Genomic DNA, 17,037 nt, shown 5'->3' on the forward strand with positions numbered 1-17,037 from the left:
GTGAAACTTACAGAGATCTTTAGACTACGCGGTACAGAGTCATTTTGATAATTGCATAAAAACGAATCAAATGACGAGCCAGCGGTATTACTCGAGCCTCTCGCCCTACTCGGCTCTTGGTCGCCATGAGCCATCCTAAGTTTGCAGCTGACTTCGACCCACCTGTCATGCAATAACCGCTTTCTCTATTTGCACTTTATTACGTGCACATGCTCCAGAGGGCTCAGTAGAATGCCGTTGCTGGCCCAAGCCCAGCCACGTAACGCCGGATATTTTGGTCTGCGAACTGGCCTGTGGCTTATCCCTGGTCAATGGATGCGCGCATTTAATATCAAGAGTATTTTCATATGAGCGCCGTATACTACTCAAGACCTCGGGCATACCTTATTTGCCTGGATATAGTAAATTAGAAGGAAGAATGGATGGAGATTGGCTTGGGAGTTCCTCGTATTTTTGGTGAGGAACCTAAAATCCCTGAAGGATTGAACCCATTGGTCGGTCAGAATTGTACGATATTTTGAGCAAGTATTTTGGGCAAAAAGTGTTATTAAAAGAGCCCAGTGCCAGCGATCTAGTCCTTGTCCTCGCAAGAAAAATGCAAAATACCACAGAACTAACCCGTTGGAAACTAGAGGTCAAGCACGGCGCTCAGGTCTGGCACTACGCTGACCACCATGACCAGACCGCGTGCGAAAAATACCACATCGGGCTGCATTTTGTAAGTTCGCGAATGGCTGTTTTATTACATGCTTCCATGTTTGATTTATGAACTACTTATCTGCTTCCAGGAAGCGAAAGAATTCCCCGTTCCAAAAACCGCTCAAGAGGCTGCGCACAATGCATTCGAGTTCATTAAGCTGTTGCAGACTGAGGATGGACATTGGGCAGGGGAGTATGGAGGGCCTGAGTTTCTTATTCCAGGGCTTGTTATCGCTCACTACGTTTGTGAGGCCCCCATCCCGGAACCAGACCGACTGGAACTTGCTCGATATCTCATAAACACGGCTCGCCCTGATGGCGGCTGGGGAATGTACGTTGTTTCGGCCTATTTGTTTAAATAGTTTCTAACAATGACCACTCATATAGTCATACTGCCGGTGTTGCAACCGTATTTGGTACAGCCCTCAACTATTGCGCGTTGCGAATCCTGGGTCTCGAACCCGACCATCCCGTTATGATAAAATCGCGGGCAACGCTGCACAAACTCGGAGGGGCAACCGGGGCTCCTTCCTGGGGAAAACTGTGGCTCTCAGTATTGGGTGTCTACGACTGGGAAGGTGTGAATCCGATTCCGCCTGAACTTTGGCTTTTCCCTCAGAGCGTGCCTTTCCACCCAAGCCGATTCTGGGTGCATACGCGGGCGGTGTATTTACCAATGGCCTATATTTACGGAAGGCGCTTTGTTGGCAAAGAAACGGCACTGGTTCGTGCACTTCGGGAGGTAGTAGCTAGCACGTTTTGTTATGGATGAAGTTGTGAACCTCAACTCCTGGTGATTTTAATAGGAGCTTTATACCCAGCCCTACAATACTATTGACTGGCCGGCTCAGCGTAGTAATGTGGCAGAGATAGATCTCTATGTTCCACATTCTACACCGATGAAGCTGATCAACGGTTGGTTGATTTTTTTTATTTCTGATATATTCTGTATGTAAGCTGATACAATTGCCATCTTTTTAGCTATATTGGGAGTGTACGAGAAATATGCCATTCCTTTTCTACGAAAGCGTGCGCTAGAGAAAGTTTATGAATTCGTAAGGCTGGAGGATGAGGACACCTTCTACTTGTGTATTGGACCGGTATAATCCACGAAACAGGCCAGATAACCTTTTCCTTCACGATAATTATAATATGTCTACTATTTTAAAGGTGAACAAAGCTATGCATATGGTAATTCGCTATTTTGTGGATGGGCCCGAGTCGGAAGCTTTCAAACAGCACCTTGTTCGCAACAGGGACTTTTTATGGTTGGTCTTCTCGTTACAGTGCCAACTGATATATCTTCCGTGCAGCTAACTGCTATATTTAATTCAAGGCTTGGACCCCAAGGGATGATGATGAACGGGACCAACGGCTCTCAATTGTGGGACACGGCATTCATTATACAAGCTGCGCTTGAAGCTGGTACTTACATCTGGAATCCAAGTTCGCTTCTTATTGCGCTAATCTCTTCTGTCTTCTCAAGGTCTTGTCTCTGACCCGAAAAACCATGAGACCGTCTTACGTGCTTACGAATTTCTCGATGACACTCAGATAAAACGTAATCCTCCTCATATGCATATAACCTCCCGCCACCAGTCCTTGGGCGCCTGGCCATTTAGTACGCGTGATCAAGGATATACCGTGTCGGATTGCACGGCTGAGGGTTTAAAAACCGTCCTATACCTGAACACGTTTGAGTAAGAGTCTATTCGGGCATTGTTTATATTTCGGGTAATAATTACAAACCACGCCTTTCAGTTTCATCCAGAATAAGATTCCAAAGGAGCGCCTTTGCCAGGCTGTCGATGTGCTGCTCTCCATGCAGAATCAGGATGGCGGCTTTGCAAGCTATGAGAAAATCCGTGGTCCGCAATATCTCGAGCTTATCAATGCGGCCGAAGTGTTTGGAAACATCATGATTGAATACAGCTACACCGAGTGCACAACTGCCAGCGTGCTGGGTCTCAAAACCTTCTCCAAGTTCTATCCGGATTATCGGGCAGAGGAAATACGGTAACCCTACCTTCTGCAGCATCATTGGATGATTGAAATTGAATCCACCATTGCTCTACAGACTTTGCTGCGAGAAAGCGCTCCAGTTTATCAAGGCCAAGCAAAATCCAGACGGGAGCTGGTACGGTAGCTGGGCTATTTGCTTCACCTATGCCTCGTGGTTCGCGCTAGAATCCCTAGCTAGCATGGGCGAATATTACGATAACAGGCAAGTGGCCAATTAAGCGGCTCAGATGGTAGTGCTAACCCCGTTGTACCTATTAGTGAGTTTTCGAAGAGAGGCTGCGATTTCTTGATTGAAAAGCAGCAAGAAGACGGGGGCTGGGGGGAGACCTACAAAGCATGCGAGACGGGCGTTTATCACCAGAATGAAACCTCACAAGTTGTAAATACCGCGTGGGCCATTCTTTCCCTAATGGCTGCGAAATATCCTGACGAAACACCAATTCGCCGCGGCATCCAGCTGATCATGTCCCGTCAACTACCGGATGGTAGCTTCAAGCAGGAATGCATTGAAGGCGTTTTCAACCGCAACTGCATGATCAGCTACCCGAACTATAAGTTTGCCTTCACCCTCTGGGCTCTTGGGAGATATTCGCGCATCTACGATAACCCAGTATTAGTAAATTAAAATGTACATCTCGTGGCTGCATTACTTGTCTTTTATCGATAATAATCTTAATTGAGGAGGGTCAACTGTGATGGCATTAAACAAACTTGTGCGTTTATACAATTACAGGGAAACAAAAGTACAAATGGATAAGAACAGTAGTCTAGAGAATCAATTATATAGAAACAAAAATTAAACAATTTGGTATACTTGCTTGCGGATATCGCAACAAAGTCACACTACAACTTCTTCGTCTTCACCGACATTCCCCAATAGTGGGTCTGTCACAGCAGCAGGCGGCATCACCTCCCTTGCTACCTCCTCTATGGATCGCTTCGCTAATAGCCAGATATAAAGGAGTAGCCCCACTCCAAGCATACCCCCGCTCAATGCCACGGCGATTTGTAAGTTGCTGGGCCTCTTTGAAACACTGTCGGTGAAGGAGGTGAGCTTAGAGCCAATCCAAACATGTAACATGATCTTGAAAAGAGCCAAAGCAGTAGCAAGCGTAAACACGGGAAGCGTGATCCGAGTGGCAGAGAGCAGCACATTAAGGACAGAATAGGGGTATGGGGCGATGCGGATAAGGACCAAGAGCTGGGATGGATATTATTATCCTAACATGGATACAGTAGAATCGAAAAGTCTAATTTACCCTAAATCCCTTCTCCTCCACTGCTACTAGCGCAGCTCCAAGGTGCCGATATCGCTTTATCACGGCTTTGACATATCGTTTCAGCCAGAGCCGAGAGAGCGTGAAGCATATAATCCCTCCGCTCAAGGCCGCAAAGTATGCAATTAAGAAGCCCTTGAGAAAACCAAACGTGAATCCAGAGAGAGTCAAGAAGGTGCTATAGCCAATCATGGGTGGAAATGCAGCAGAAAAGACGAGGGTGAAAATTATCATGACACCACTAAGCAAATCAAACCATCATATATCCTTTTCAAACATGAAGGTAACGAGCATTTCTTACCCAGGTCCTAATTCACGTACAAATTGCGCCAGATGGCCAAGTCCAGACAAAATTTCCCGATGATAAATAATCAACAAAATGACTATAATTAACGAAAAAGCGCCAAGAAGGGCTAGAATTTTCTTGTTTGGAAAGCGGATATTTTCTAGGAGGGAGGAGCTTGAAGAACTGGGTAGGAGCTGATCAGAGGGAGCACGAGAAGACATAAGCTCTCGTCTGAATTGAATTACGGCTCCCCTTTCATGAACTTCTTCGCGAACAGCAGCAGCTGTTGGTATTGGTGGATTTGCCATTGCAACTATGTAATGCTATGCTTCTGAGAGAAACACGTTATTAATTTCTGAATTCAATTCAATCAAAGAAAAATGTGACTTGCCTCCTGTGACTTGCCAATTCTATTTTCATTTAGAATGCTAAAGTTTGATGCCAACTCTATCCCTAGAGTCAGTATAGATCGTGAATGTAATGCATCGATTACGGTTCAATCGGATACCTGTGCTATTTCATGCGAATATTTCTTGTGGAGCAAGAAGTTTGCGCTCACCTCAATGCCAGCTTTATATTCCGAATTACAAAAGAATTGATCGAGTAACGTCCGTCAACCGACTCTGCTTCTCCACCAGTCAACCATGCCACCGTCTCTCATCACCGGCCCCACGTCCCATAACTCGGGAATCCAGAAGATCCAAACCTCTGAGATTCTCTTTGTTTGGATCACTTTTTGGAAAAAGGAAAACTCCTGAGTGGGCGAGAGAATGTTGGTTATAATTGGGATTGGATGCATTTCGCCTGGCTAATAATTCCTTTGTCGTTTTCTCCTTAGTACTAGAGCATCGATTGAAAAATTTCCAGACTAGCTCAAAAATCCGACGGAAATGCAATTCCATGGGAATACCAAGTAGAGCTTTTCGAGTGAACAGCGAGGCATTTGCCAAAGCAGTCTTGGCAGGCGAAATTCCGCGAATTAATCCTGATAATGTGCTAGCAGTGTGGGAGGAAGGAGGAGCAGGTATACTCTAGTTCATTATTCTATGCTTAATGCGAAGTAATGTAGAGTCATCCTAACCACCTCATCTGGATATGTTAGAGAGCGTCGACAAACTTCTCCTTCCAGCGTTCTATGAGTTTGCGAAATCCGCAGTGTCTCCAGAGAGAGCGGAGGCATTCAGTTCACTATGCCAAATCAGCGATCTAAGATATCCGGCTGAATGGTTTCCAGCCACAAGGGCCATGAGGCGGTAAGTCCCTGAAGGTGCTTCTCTAGCTCTACAATGAGTGACATTGAAATAAATGCGTAGCAAAATTATCGCCCACGTTGGACCAACTAACTCTGGAAAGACTTATTCCGCACTAAATCGACTGGAGCATGCAGAGAGGGGCATTTATTGTGGCCCGCTGCGACTTCTTGCACATGAAATCTTTGAGCGTATGAATGCAAAGGGGGTCCCGTGCAATCTTATTACCGGTGAGCAGCGTCAATTAGTTTCGCCCGATGCACCACTCACCAGTAGTACGGTGGAAATGACCGACTTGAATAAGTGGTTCGATGTAGCGGTGATCGACGAGATCCAATTGTTGGGCGATCGACAGCGAGGCTGGGCGTGGACCCATGCGCTATTGGGTAGATCCCATTTTTCCTTGCTTTCTATAGCCATGGAGTAAATTCAATTGTGTCCTACTCTTTCCTATTTTTTAGGCCTGCAAGCGGAAGAGATTCATCTCTGTGGAGAGCCCTCCGCCGTCCCCTTAATTCAAAGTATTTGTGCCTCGATGAACGAGGAGGTTGAGGTGCGCACCTATGAACGCCTTTCCCCCCTGAATATCCTCGACAAATCCCTTCACGGCAACTTCAAAAACATCCGCAAAGGGGACTGCATTGTAACCTTCTCTAGATCAAATATTTTTGCAATCAAAAAAGCCATTGAAGAAACAACAGGGTTGAGATGTGCGGTCGCATATGGAGGGTTGCCACCTGGTAAGAAATGGCTAGCGTTTCTCGAAAGGGTGTGGACTAACATTTCGTTCCTTGTCACTAGAAACTCGTTCGTTACAGGCAAAACTTTTCAATGATCCAAACAGCGGGTTTGACGTGTTGGTGGCCAGCGATGCAGTTGGCATGGGATTGAACTTGTAAGACTATCTGGGAGTCTCGATCATATCTTTTTGGCCTATCCTAACCTATACTTAATTATACATAGGAGCATCCGTCGTATTGTATTCGAGACGCTTGCCAAGTTCGATGGCACTGTTATGCGCCCTGTATCGGTCTCTCAAATCAAACAAATTGCTGGCCGTGCAGGCCGGTTCGGAACTCCGTACGATGTTGGCGAGGTTACGACGTAGGTCACTGCGCCTGAAATTTGCCTTGAGACGGTTTGATCTCATGTGTACCCTTTTCACTTAGGTTCCATCACCATGACTTGAAATTCCTCCACAAAGCCATGGAAGCGCCCATTGCAGAGTTGGAGGTGGCCGGGCTACAGCCAACGATGGAGATTGTAGAGTTATTCGCACATCAATTGCCAAATGAGAAGTTTTCCAGTTTGATTGTAAGTCACTGTATTCTTGCAGCCCTCTACCCCTTTTGTTTAAACATTTCTGTATTGCTAGCAAAAATTCGAGGATCTCGCAAGGCTGGACGGAGATTACTTTCTATGTAACTTCAAAGATAACAAGGTAACCGATAGGCAACTTAGCAGGCAATGCTAGGGGCAGTGCTGATAAGGTACAATCGTCCACTTAGATTCTCGCGGAATATATCGACCACTTGGACATCCCCATTACTGATCGCTATCAATTCGTGATGGCACCCGCACCTACAAGAGACCCCCTTGTGATGTCGTATTACCTCAAGGTATGAGCCCCCATATTGGCACTGCATATTCCTCTTTTATGGTTGTACTTATTGCAATCTATATATCATCAGTTTGCGACCATCTTCAGCAATGGCCGTGCGTGTCTCCTTGAGGATCACGTTCGACTCCCTGAAAAGCCCGTCGCCACTATGGAGAAACTAAAGGAACTCGAATCACTACACCGTACAATCATGCTCTATATGTGGCTAAGGTATTCTTAACCTACTCTACCAGATTGATTGCTTTTGCGGCCTGCTAAACCAGCTTCCATTTTCGCTTCACTTTTGAATAGTGCTCGATACAGGCACTGCTTTGGTAGCGCGCCTGAGGAGGTTCAGAAAATCAAGACCCAGTGCGAAGAGCAGATAGACGAGACATTGCGTGCCATTGCATTTTTGCGACAATTCCGCAATAAACGCCGGCATGGGCCATCCAAATCGCGGGAGGAAAAGACCGAGTCAGGGTCCTGGACGAAGCGGCGACCTCGGCATAGCACAAGGCTGGTCGAGGCGTTGCAGGAGCCAGGCAAGGTGCGCCCCAACATGTCCTCATTGTAATTATAATTTACTTAATAAAAATAACAGTGGTTTCATTTCCAGGGATCACTTGGCCAATATACAGCGCAATACTAGCTCAATTTTTTAAATTCAAGGCTGTGCTAAGATGCTAAGATTTTGACTCATTTTTTGCCACCAAAAGTTTAGTGATAATCAATTTAGATGCTTAAACTTCATTTCATCGATCCGCACAGACTCCTTTTGACAAACACATAACGATCACCATGGATTACTCTTACTACATCAATGAGAAGGGAAAATCGCGAAAAATGTCGGCCAGTAAGCAATACTCTTCATTCCGTCACCCAACTAGCCCATTCATAAGGGAATACCCCTTTTCTTTTTTAAATATTAATCATTGATAATTCAAGTTCGCGAGACCGCGGCCTATGTGAATCTCCCCGGAATGGTGAGCAGAGTTGCTATGATTCTTGGCCCAATTGCATGTCTAATGCGCACTTTGTACAGATAAGTATGGCAGGAGGCTTCCCTAATCCTGAGATGTTCCCCTTTTCGGGCTTAACCATCCACCTTAAGGATGGAACATCCATCCCCCTGGACGATGCAACAATAAAGGAAACCCTCCAATACGGCCTTTCCTCGGGTATGGAACGTTTGAACACATGGCTACGCGATCTCCAACTTCATGAACACAAGCCACCTCGGCAAGACTTTACGGTGTCTATTGGGACTGGGTCCCAGGATCTCATCACCAAGGCCATTGATCTTTTGATAGACAATGGGGATTCCTTGCTGCTCGAGAATCCGAGCTATGCTGGCATATTGACCTTTGTCCAGGTGCTGAAATGTAATTTAGTGGGTAACTATCTCTATCTTCTTCATTCTGATGGCTGGCTCGTTTTCACAAACTGACTCGCACTGAACGTGTGCTCTCCTTGCATCACCCCCTTATCCAGAAATCAACACTGATGCGAACGGGCTTATCCCTTCTCATCTTCGAGAAACCCTATCGAACTGGCCCAGTGACAAGCCCCGCCCCAAGGTTCTCTACACCATCCCCACGGGATCCAACCCGACCGGATGCAGCCACACCCTGGAGCGCAAGCAGGAGATCTACGCTATTGCGCGCGAGTACTCGCTCCTGATCCTTGAAGATGATCCGTACTACTATCTTCAGTTTAACGACAGGCGCACGCCAAGCTATTTCTCACTGGACGTGGACGGGCGGGTGCTGAGGTTCGATAGTTTTTCCAAGATTTTGTCCGCCGGGTTGCGGCTAGGGTTTGCGAGCGGCCCCAAAGAACTGATTGACAAGATCAACATAGCCACTGGCGTATGCATACCCACCGCTTCTTGCCGACGGCTGGCTTTCCTCTCACGCGTCTATTTCTAATCCTAGTGCTCGAATCTGCACCCCTCTGGCGTTCCCCAAAGTGTCGCCTACGCTCTCCTTTCAAATTGGGGGATCGGTCGCTTCCTTGAGCATACCGAGAGTGTAGCCAAGTTCTACCGCGCGCGATGCGAGCTCTTTTTAAGCAAATGCGAGCAACACCTGGCAGGTCTGGCGAGATGGAACAAGCCATCCGCGGGGATGTTTTTATGGGTACAGGTGCTTGGAGTCGAGGACACCCGAGAGCTAGTGAAAAAGAAAGCGCTGGAGAAGAAAGTTCTGGCCGTTCCTGGCGAAGTAAGTCAAAAGGAAGGCGGCGGAACTCGGAAGAGTCAGCTCACCTATTTCTCTGTACTTGTAGGCGTTTATCCCCAACACCCGACCGAGCCCGTACCTTCGCCTCTCGTTCAGTACCATCCAGGAGGCACAAATGGACGAAGCACTGTCGAGACTTGCCGAACTACTGCGCGAGGCGACACGCGAGCATGGGGCGAGTGCAAACTAAAACAACGAACCCGAGAGTAAAATAGTTCTAGAATGGGGGGAGGGGGGAGACGTACATAATCCAAACGGTGTTCAAATATATGACTTCCAATAAATTGTTTAGACTGGTTCAATTGAGAAAGGGGATTTCTTATTTTTGACTGCATAAGTTAAATACTAGATATACATGAAGAGAGGTTCTGCACGATGGATGATGCTCCAAAGCAAACAGACAAGAAGAAGCACGCTGATATCATCATTAATGGGGATATACACTGGAAACGCTTCACTCCACGTTTCCACTAAAGGCTTGGACCAACATGAACACATTCAGCCCCACCAGGAGGAGCGCACACGCGCCACCCAACACGGTGAGCCAGATGGGGTTGACAAAATCGATGTATTGAGCATCCTCGGCCTCCTCTACAGTACTATTATTATTATTAGTTTTGCTGATATTACTCTTGGCATCCGCTCCAGCATCAGCCTCAGTTTTTTCCTCAGTTTCGGTTTCGGCTTCGGCTTCAGGCGGCTGACTCGATGGTTCGCCTTGCTCGCTTTTTACCTCTCCGTCCGCCTTGCTCTCGCGTCGCTCCAGAAGATCCGCGTCGGCTGGGCGTGGGTGCAGGGTCACGCGCATCACTCGTTTCCACGACGTGAAAATGACCAGAGGAATCACGGCAAAGGGCAACTGGATGCTCAGCGCCACCTGGCTCATGACAAGAAGACTGTCTAGGCCTTGTTCACCGCGCGATATCGCCACAATCATGGCGGGGATGATGGCCAGTCCTCGAGTGAGGATTCGACGAAGCCACGGCCGCAATGTGAGGCCGAGGTACCCATTCATGACCACGGAGCCCGCGAGAGTGGCCGTCAGAGTGCTCGATTGACCAGCAATCTGGACAGCATTTCAACGAAAAGAACAAGGGTTACTCTCCATGGTGTGTATGGGAGGGAGGGGGGGGGGGGCAAATAGCCAACAAATATCAAATTACCAAGAGGGCAAAAGCGAACAGGAAACCTGCCACCCGGCTCAAGTATTGATTCAACAAGTCGTATGCATCATGCAGCGACGCGACGTCGGTCTTGTTGGAGCCATAGTAGAAAGAAGCGGCGGAGACGATCAAGATGGCAGAGTTCACGAAGAGCGCAAAGGTGAGCGCGAAAATGGTGTCGACGATGGAGAAGGTCATGTTGTCTCGGATGGCGTCCCGTACCAACTTGAGGGATATCTGATCAGCAGACTTGCCGTTGATTCCCACTTTCTTTGGAGAGGCAAGGCCATGGTAATCGCTCGCGTCCTCATCCTTGCTTGAGATGGCCGTCTCCACCACAGAGCCACGAGGGACTTGGCTCCGGAAATTACGCCATTCCTCCTCCGCCTGAGCTCGCACGTGTTGCGCGCGTACTTGCACCAGGTACGAGTGAAGATAGAGGTTGTGGGGCATGACGGTTGCTCCGATGATGCCAATGGCTATGTAGAGCATCCCGCCATTGGTGAACAGCTCACCGCTGGGGAGATATCCCTTCAGGACGTCCACCGCATTCGGATTGGCGTAGACTAGCTCGACAATGAAGCAAGCGCCCACGAGCGAGACCAGAACGATGACGAACGCCTCGAAGATTCGAGCCGTGCGCATAGACCCTTCCCGATAGAAGGCCAGGATAAACAGCACGTCCAACCCGGTCACCAGCACACCCCATGGAAGCGCGAGCCCCGTCAACAGGTTGAGCGCCAATGCACTCCCAATGACCTCGGCCAGATCGCATGCTATAATGGCCAATTCCGCGAGCACGTAGAGCGCGTAGTTGACGTATTTCGGGAGGAGGTACCTGCAGTTTTCCGCCAGGTCGCGCTGCGTCACGACGCCGAGGCGCACTGTAAGCGATTGCAGGAGCACGGCCATGATGTTCGCAAGGAAAATAATGAAGAGGAGGCTATACCCGTGTTTGGAGCCGCCGGCCAAGTCGGTGGCCCAGTTCCCCGGATCCTACGGAAATGGCAGAGTTAGGGCGCGAAGGGGAGGGGCGGAAACAGGGACCATGGCTGGCATACCAAGTACCCCACGGCAATGACTGCTCCGACACGAATTGAAAGCAGCCGTTGACAAGCATGTCAATAAAGTTAGAATGCATGAACAAAGGAGGCCAGCCGGCCGGCCGCATCACTCACCGTAGCCAGGGCCCACAAAGGCAAGGAAGCGCTTGAGCGTGTCCAAGCACGCGCGCAGCTTGTTGTTGAGTCTCATTTCCCGGATTTTCATAGCGCAATGGGAGGGTGCAATATATGGGCAGACAGCGGTGATTGCTAAATAAAAAGCAAGTCCAATTTAAATCCCTCCCACTGCGCTCGAATGGCTTGAAAACCGTTCCGGAATTTCCCCGCGGATGTCGCTCAAACAATTTCAAAGCGGGAAACTCCGCAAACTCCCTCCTCTAGTGCAAAAATACTGGGCCATTTCATTTGCTATCCAAAAACATGTACGCGCGCTCGCACGCGCGCACGCTCACACGCTCACACACATGCACACACACAAAACTAACCGAACAATTATATTAAAAAAATTGACTGTGTAAACGTGAGTATAAGTGGACGCTTTTTCGAATCCATAACGGCAAAGAAAAACAACATGTGCGGAAAATCAAAGCAAGCAAGAAAGTGGAGTGAAGATTATAATATAGTATATAAAGACGATATATATGTATATATAGATAGATAGAATTATACAGAGGGGAGGAGAGTGACAAAATACGTGCTCATAAATATACACAGATACTAGACTAGATTGGGGGTGGTGCCGTTTTGGAGATATGCTTACTCTTTCCACACGACTGCAAACTCCCTCTCCTCCATGACCACACTCCGGGGTAGCTCCGTCTCGTGCCACGGCTTAAACGGGCGCTGACCATCGTCCTGCGACAGTCGTTGTAACAACAACGTTGCCGTCATAGTGTCGAGCGCGTCGGTCGAGGGGGGGCGGTACTCGTGTTCATGGCGCTCCGGGGGCGCCTCGCGCCGCACACTAGGCAAATGGCTTTTTGGCACAAAGGTGATCGGGCGAAGGATGCGAGGATGCGGGGGATGCGGGCTGGCGTGCGGATGGTCCTGGACAGGGTGGAAGCCGCCGCTGCCATCGTGGCTGAACCCGCGGAAGACGGGCACCCCGCCCACGTGGGCTGGGGAGGCCACGGACGAGGGGGAGACACGGCCGCCGCGCGAGGTGGTGGAGGGCGTGTGCTCGGAGAAGGACCGGGGCCGCCACGCGGGGGCCACGGACTGGTCCGGCGAGGCCGGGGGGAGGCTCGCGGCCTCCTCGTCGCGGTTGAGGAGCAGCTCCATCCCTCGAGGCAGCCTTGCGAGCCTGTCTGTGGGGGAGGGCGTTTTTGCGCCAGCACATCTGCTACTGCTCGCGCTCGTCGACATGGGGGGCGGCATCGTCAGCCAGGGCAGGTTGGCGGGGCGCCCGACCGGCAGATCTGGGTGCAGGAGCAGGCAGCCGAACCCTGGCTCGCCGGGCCGCAGGCAGTTGTCAGGGAATCGCGGCCCAAACAGCGGCACGAGCTCGTAGCGAATCTCGTAGCACGTGCGCCTTGCCAGGAGCTCGGCATACTCAAAGGGAATCCTTGCGTGGGAAGAGAGGTTAGTCCACATGCACTTTTGCGGGCGCAAGAAGCGAGGGGGGGGGGGGGCGGCGACGTACCAGGTGCCCTGGATGCGGAGGAAACCTCCTCTAATTTTTTTTACAGGCAGATCGGGATTGGAGTCGATCATGCGCACAATGTCCGTTTTCGAGTTGCCAAGGGCCTACATTCGGGGGAGGGGGATTAGAGGATCACGCGCGCCGATGCAGGCGCCAGCAGAGCAAGCGGGCTTACCTTCCAAATCCCAGTGAAGTGCACCTCTCCTGTCTCCCTATCCCACATGATGACCTGGTCATTGATGGTGAACTCGTAGACTATAAGATAGACGCACACTGATTAACAAACTACACGGCAGGTTAGTCCGGGGAGGGGGGGGAGCTCAAATAGGACCTGGGATAAAGCCTCTGGGGTCGAGCGAGGTGGAGTATTTGGCGGTGCGGATCAGGAATGGCGGCACGCGGCCAAACCGGGTGCCGGGTATGTATGGCTGGTAGCGCGGGGTGTTTTGGGTATCGCGTGTTCTAAGCATATATGAGGGCGGGAGGGCGTGGGGCGCGGGGCGCGTGCGGAATGGAGAATGGCGGCGGCGAGTGGGGCAGTGGGCGGGGGATGCGGCGGCGCGGAATGGGCACGGCAAGGGCGATGGCCAGGAGGGGGAGGGTGGGGAGGGGGGCGGGGAGAGGGGGGGAGGAGAAAAAGGAGAGATTCGCTTCGGCTTCTTTTTTCCCTGCCTGCCCTTTCTTTTTTTATATGTATTAAAATGCTTCCAGAAGCATCATGTGACCGGCTTACTTTTTCGCGCATAACCAGTTTGCGGCAAGGTTTGGCCAATATGGGCCGCCACTGCTTCCCCCTTTCTGCGTTAGAGTTTCCTCCGCCGTGGCCCTCTCGCCGCCTGCGCGCCGTTCTCACAAACGCAAAGTAGCGTTTGGAGCCTCTCCAGCGGCAATCCCCTCGCCGGCCTAGGGGTTGGTTCCATGGCTCTGGTTGCCGGCTCGCGATCGTGCGAAAACGCTATTTTGTTTTTCTTTGTGCCACTGCACAGAGTTTGCCCTCTCGCGACCCGTGGGCCCCTCTCGCGCGCCTGCCGCAGCCCCTCGCCAGGCCGTGTTTTGAGTTCTGTGCAAGATGCGGAAGTTTGCCTGTGCGGAGCAAGGGCTTCTGCGCGAGGGCCCGGCTTGTGCGCCCAGCCAGGCGATTTTCTCAACATGCTGCAAGCCGCTTTTTCGGCCGCCGAGGCCCGCCTGCGACCGGCGCCTCACCACGGCCCGCCGCGGCTGTCCCTCCCCTGCGCCTCGCCCGCCTGCAGCCAAGGGGCGTGGGGTGCGGCCGGCGGGCCGGGGACCGGATAGGTGGGGGATGAAACCGAGTCGTGCCACTGCGTAAGGGAAGGTTTATTGTCGCGGGTGTTTTTCTATTTTGTTGGTAAATGAAATCGGTTTCGGCCAAGCTGGTGCTCATCATCCTGCTGCGGCGCGGAAATGTCTTCCCTATTTTGAACCGTCGGTTTCGTAAGCAGACCCCCCCCTACTGCTCGAAAAACAAAGAATCTCGACAATGTCTACTGCCGGAAAGGTAGATACTATCCGCCCATCCTCGGCTCATATAATGCTGAACTAGACTCTCCGCATCCTTCCCTTCTAGCCTATCCAATGTCGCGCCGCCGTCGCATGGGAGCCCGGAAAGCCTCTTTGTAAGCATGACGCGTCTTCCATGGATTGATTCCCACGCCTTACCCCCCCCCCCCCTTTTCCTCACCTATAGCTATCGAGACGATCGAAGTCGCTCCCCCCAAGGTTTGCTCACTAATCTCGGCTGCGGCCGCCCCAGCTCTCACCCTTATCGCAATGATCTTCCCCTGTAGAGAGGAGAGGTGCGCGTGAAAATCACCGCGACTGGAGTCTGCCACACCGACGCCTACACGCTCTCTGGCAAAGGTGAGTCGGGCCGTTTTCCGTAGCCTTCGCTGAGACGCTAACCTCGGGCTTTCGGCTCTTTTGCAGACCCGGAAGGCACCTTTCCCGTGATCTTCGGCCACGAGGGAGCCGGCATTGTCGAATCGGTGGGCGAGGGAGTCACCAGCGTGCAGCCGGGCGACAGCGTCATTTGCCTGTACACTGCCGAGTGCCGCGAGTGCAAGTTCTGTCGCTCCGGCAAGACAAACCTTTGCGGCAGCGTCCGTGCCACCCAGGTAGAGCCTCCCCCTTGCCAGCCCCCCACTGTCCCCCTCCGATAAGCTTAGCCATTCTGTCTTCTCTTCTCACCTTGCTCAAATAGGGCAGAGGGCTGATGCCCGACGAGACGGTGCGGTTCTCCTGCAAAGGCCAGCCAATCTTCCACTACATGGGCTGCTCCACCTTCAGCGAGTATACCGGTAGGACCAAAACTCAGCTCTATCCGCGGCCATTGGCCGGTGACCAAGAAGCCTAACCTTGTGTCCTCTCCATCAACCTTAGTGGTATGTGAAGTTTCGGTAGCCAAGGTGAATCCTGCCGCGCCAAAGGAGAAAATCTGCTTGCTGGGTGAGTAATGCGAGCCAGCGCCGGAGCGCAGGAGGGAGAGGCGGCATGGAGAGTTTAGAGTTCCCATTTAAGCTCGCCGCCCCTGTCCTCTCCTCTCTCCGATGCATTTTGACTGACGCAGGCTGACTGACCCCTCTGCCCTTTCCCGTGGCGCACAGGCTGTGGAATCACCACGGGGTACGGCGCGGCGCTCAAAACGGCCAAGGTTGAGAAGGGATCCACGGTATTTGCTAATCTGCTGCGTTTGGCGCGAAGGCTCTTGTTCCTAAACCCTTTGCTTGATTAGGTTGCGGTGTTTGGCCTGGGATGTGTTGGGCTCTCTGTGGTACAGGGTGCGAAGGCGGCGGGGGCAACGCGAATCATTGGCGTGGACACCAATCCCACCAAGAAGCCTTGGGGTAAGCTCCGGCCGCGCGTTCTCTCTCTCCCCGTTCGAATCGGCTCACCTCCGGGCCTTGTTTTCTGTAGGCGAGAAGTTCGGGTGCACCGACTTCGTCAACCCATTGGACCACCCGGATAAGCCCATCCAGCAGGTGCTCATCGAGATGACCGACGGGGGCTGCGATTACACGTTCGACTGCACCGGTAATGTCCAGGTGATGCGCGCCGCTCTCGAGGCGTGCCACAAGGGCTGGGGCGAGTCCATCATCATTGGCGTTGCGGCGGCGGGCGAGGAGATCAGCACACGGCCTTTCCAACTCGTCACCGGCCGCGTGTGGAAGGGCTCGGCCTTTGGCGGTTTCAAGGGTCGCACCGAACTGCCCGGCCTGGTGGAGGACTACCTGAGCGGCAAGCTCAAAGTGGATGAGTGTAAGTCTTTCCGTCGGCGGTGCTCCTCTTATTGACGATGCACGGCTTTTTCCCTCCCCTCCCCCCTCTCCTTCCTTCACTCGTCCCCCTTGCCAAGCCCCCCCTCTAAGCTGCACCCTATCCGTTTGCCTTTTTTGTGATCTGGGATGACCCTGATAAGATTTTGGTTTTGACTACTAGACGTCACCCACGAGTTCCAACTCGAGGACATCAACAAGGCGTTTGATGCTATGCACGGGAAAGGCGGGGAATGCTGCGTGAGGTCCGTGATCCATTATTGAAAGGGTCCTGAGTCCAGGGTCCCACGCGGCGTGGCGGCGTTTTTGTACCAAAAAATAAATAAACATCGGAGCGCCCCCCTGGCGTGATCATGGGACGCTTCCTGCTTCAAACTCCCACTCCAATGAACCCCTCCAAGGGATAAAGAGGGAGGAAAAACCATGTTTGAGTCTCCATGCTCGATGATATCACCAAAAATAAGAATATGGATTTATTAAACACAACAGAGAATAGCGTGA

At 51.3% G+C, this 17,037-nt stretch overlaps 8 protein-coding genes across 8 annotated transcripts; 5 read left to right on the forward strand and 3 right to left on the reverse strand.

Moving 5' to 3' along the window:
- Window positions 1-595: 595 nt before the first annotated feature.
- Window positions 596-3,346, forward strand: VTP21DRAFT_3810 (uncharacterized protein; the record flags this gene model as incomplete). Its single annotated transcript, XM_069394152.1, has 11 exons — window positions 596-718; window positions 789-1,030; window positions 1,087-1,441; window positions 1,506-1,614; window positions 1,681-1,799; window positions 1,870-1,967; window positions 2,036-2,124; window positions 2,186-2,399; window positions 2,461-2,715; window positions 2,777-2,923; window positions 2,980-3,346. 11 exons carry the CDS (start codon window positions 596-598, stop codon window positions 3,344-3,346), a joined length of 2,118 nt encoding a protein of 705 aa, XP_069248689.1.
- A 213-nt stretch (window positions 3,347-3,559) lies between these two features.
- VTP21DRAFT_3811 (uncharacterized protein) lies at window positions 3,560-4,232 on the reverse strand (the record flags this gene model as incomplete). The annotated part of the gene is made up of 2 exons (XM_069394153.1): window positions 3,560-3,922; window positions 3,981-4,232. The coding sequence occupies 2 exons, from the start codon at window positions 4,230-4,232 to the stop codon at window positions 3,560-3,562; spliced, it is 615 nt and encodes a 204-aa protein (XP_069248690.1).
- Window positions 4,233-4,764: 532 nt separating this feature from the next.
- On the forward strand, window positions 4,765-7,711 carry VTP21DRAFT_3812 (uncharacterized protein; the record flags this gene model as incomplete). The annotated part of the gene is made up of 12 exons (XM_069394154.1): window positions 4,765-5,056; window positions 5,123-5,308; window positions 5,387-5,537; window positions 5,598-5,920; window positions 5,996-6,274; window positions 6,336-6,429; window positions 6,498-6,638; window positions 6,704-6,848; window positions 6,910-6,975; window positions 7,043-7,153; window positions 7,226-7,365; window positions 7,447-7,711. 12 exons carry the CDS (start codon window positions 4,765-4,767, stop codon window positions 7,709-7,711), a joined length of 2,193 nt encoding a protein of 730 aa, XP_069248691.1.
- Window positions 7,712-7,935: 224 nt separating this feature from the next.
- VTP21DRAFT_3813 (uncharacterized protein) lies at window positions 7,936-9,567 on the forward strand (the record flags this gene model as incomplete). The annotated part of the gene is made up of 6 exons (XM_069394155.1): window positions 7,936-7,990; window positions 8,083-8,120; window positions 8,180-8,531; window positions 8,629-9,005; window positions 9,072-9,359; window positions 9,424-9,567. 6 exons carry the CDS (start codon window positions 7,936-7,938, stop codon window positions 9,565-9,567), a joined length of 1,254 nt encoding a protein of 417 aa, XP_069248692.1.
- Window positions 9,568-9,831: 264 nt separating this feature from the next.
- Window positions 9,832-11,809, reverse strand: VTP21DRAFT_3814 (uncharacterized protein; the record flags this gene model as incomplete). The annotated part of the gene is made up of 4 exons (XM_069394156.1): window positions 9,832-10,443; window positions 10,541-11,536; window positions 11,602-11,621; window positions 11,719-11,809. The coding sequence occupies 4 exons, from the start codon at window positions 11,807-11,809 to the stop codon at window positions 9,832-9,834; spliced, it is 1,719 nt and encodes a 572-aa protein (XP_069248693.1).
- Window positions 11,810-12,360: 551 nt separating this feature from the next.
- On the reverse strand, window positions 12,361-13,716 carry VTP21DRAFT_3815 (uncharacterized protein; the record flags this gene model as incomplete). Its single annotated transcript, XM_069394157.1, has 4 exons — window positions 12,361-13,168; window positions 13,247-13,350; window positions 13,422-13,501; window positions 13,578-13,716. 4 exons carry the CDS (start codon window positions 13,714-13,716, stop codon window positions 12,361-12,363), a joined length of 1,131 nt encoding a protein of 376 aa, XP_069248694.1.
- Window positions 13,717-13,757: 41 nt separating this feature from the next.
- On the forward strand, window positions 13,758-14,539 carry VTP21DRAFT_3816 (uncharacterized protein; the record flags this gene model as incomplete). The annotated part of the gene is made up of 2 exons (XM_069394158.1): window positions 13,758-13,820; window positions 14,054-14,539. 2 exons carry the CDS (start codon window positions 13,758-13,760, stop codon window positions 14,537-14,539), a joined length of 549 nt encoding a protein of 182 aa, XP_069248695.1.
- Window positions 14,540-14,744: 205 nt separating this feature from the next.
- VTP21DRAFT_3817 (uncharacterized protein) lies at window positions 14,745-16,800 on the forward strand (the record flags this gene model as incomplete). Its single annotated transcript, XM_069394159.1, has 11 exons — window positions 14,745-14,762; window positions 14,832-14,880; window positions 14,952-14,983; window positions 15,052-15,124; window positions 15,191-15,378; window positions 15,465-15,561; window positions 15,644-15,709; window positions 15,868-15,932; window positions 15,996-16,107; window positions 16,178-16,519; window positions 16,700-16,800. 11 exons carry the CDS (start codon window positions 14,745-14,747, stop codon window positions 16,798-16,800), a joined length of 1,143 nt encoding a protein of 380 aa, XP_069248696.1.
- Between the last annotated feature and the right edge of the window lie 237 nt (window positions 16,801-17,037).

This window comes from Calcarisporiella thermophila, assembly GCF_041956535.1.
Source record: "Calcarisporiella thermophila strain CBS 279.70 unplaced genomic scaffold VTP21scaffold_19, whole genome shotgun sequence".
Taxonomy (NCBI): Eukaryota; Fungi; Calcarisporiellomycota; class Calcarisporiellomycetes; order Calcarisporiellales; family Calcarisporiellaceae; genus Calcarisporiella; species Calcarisporiella thermophila.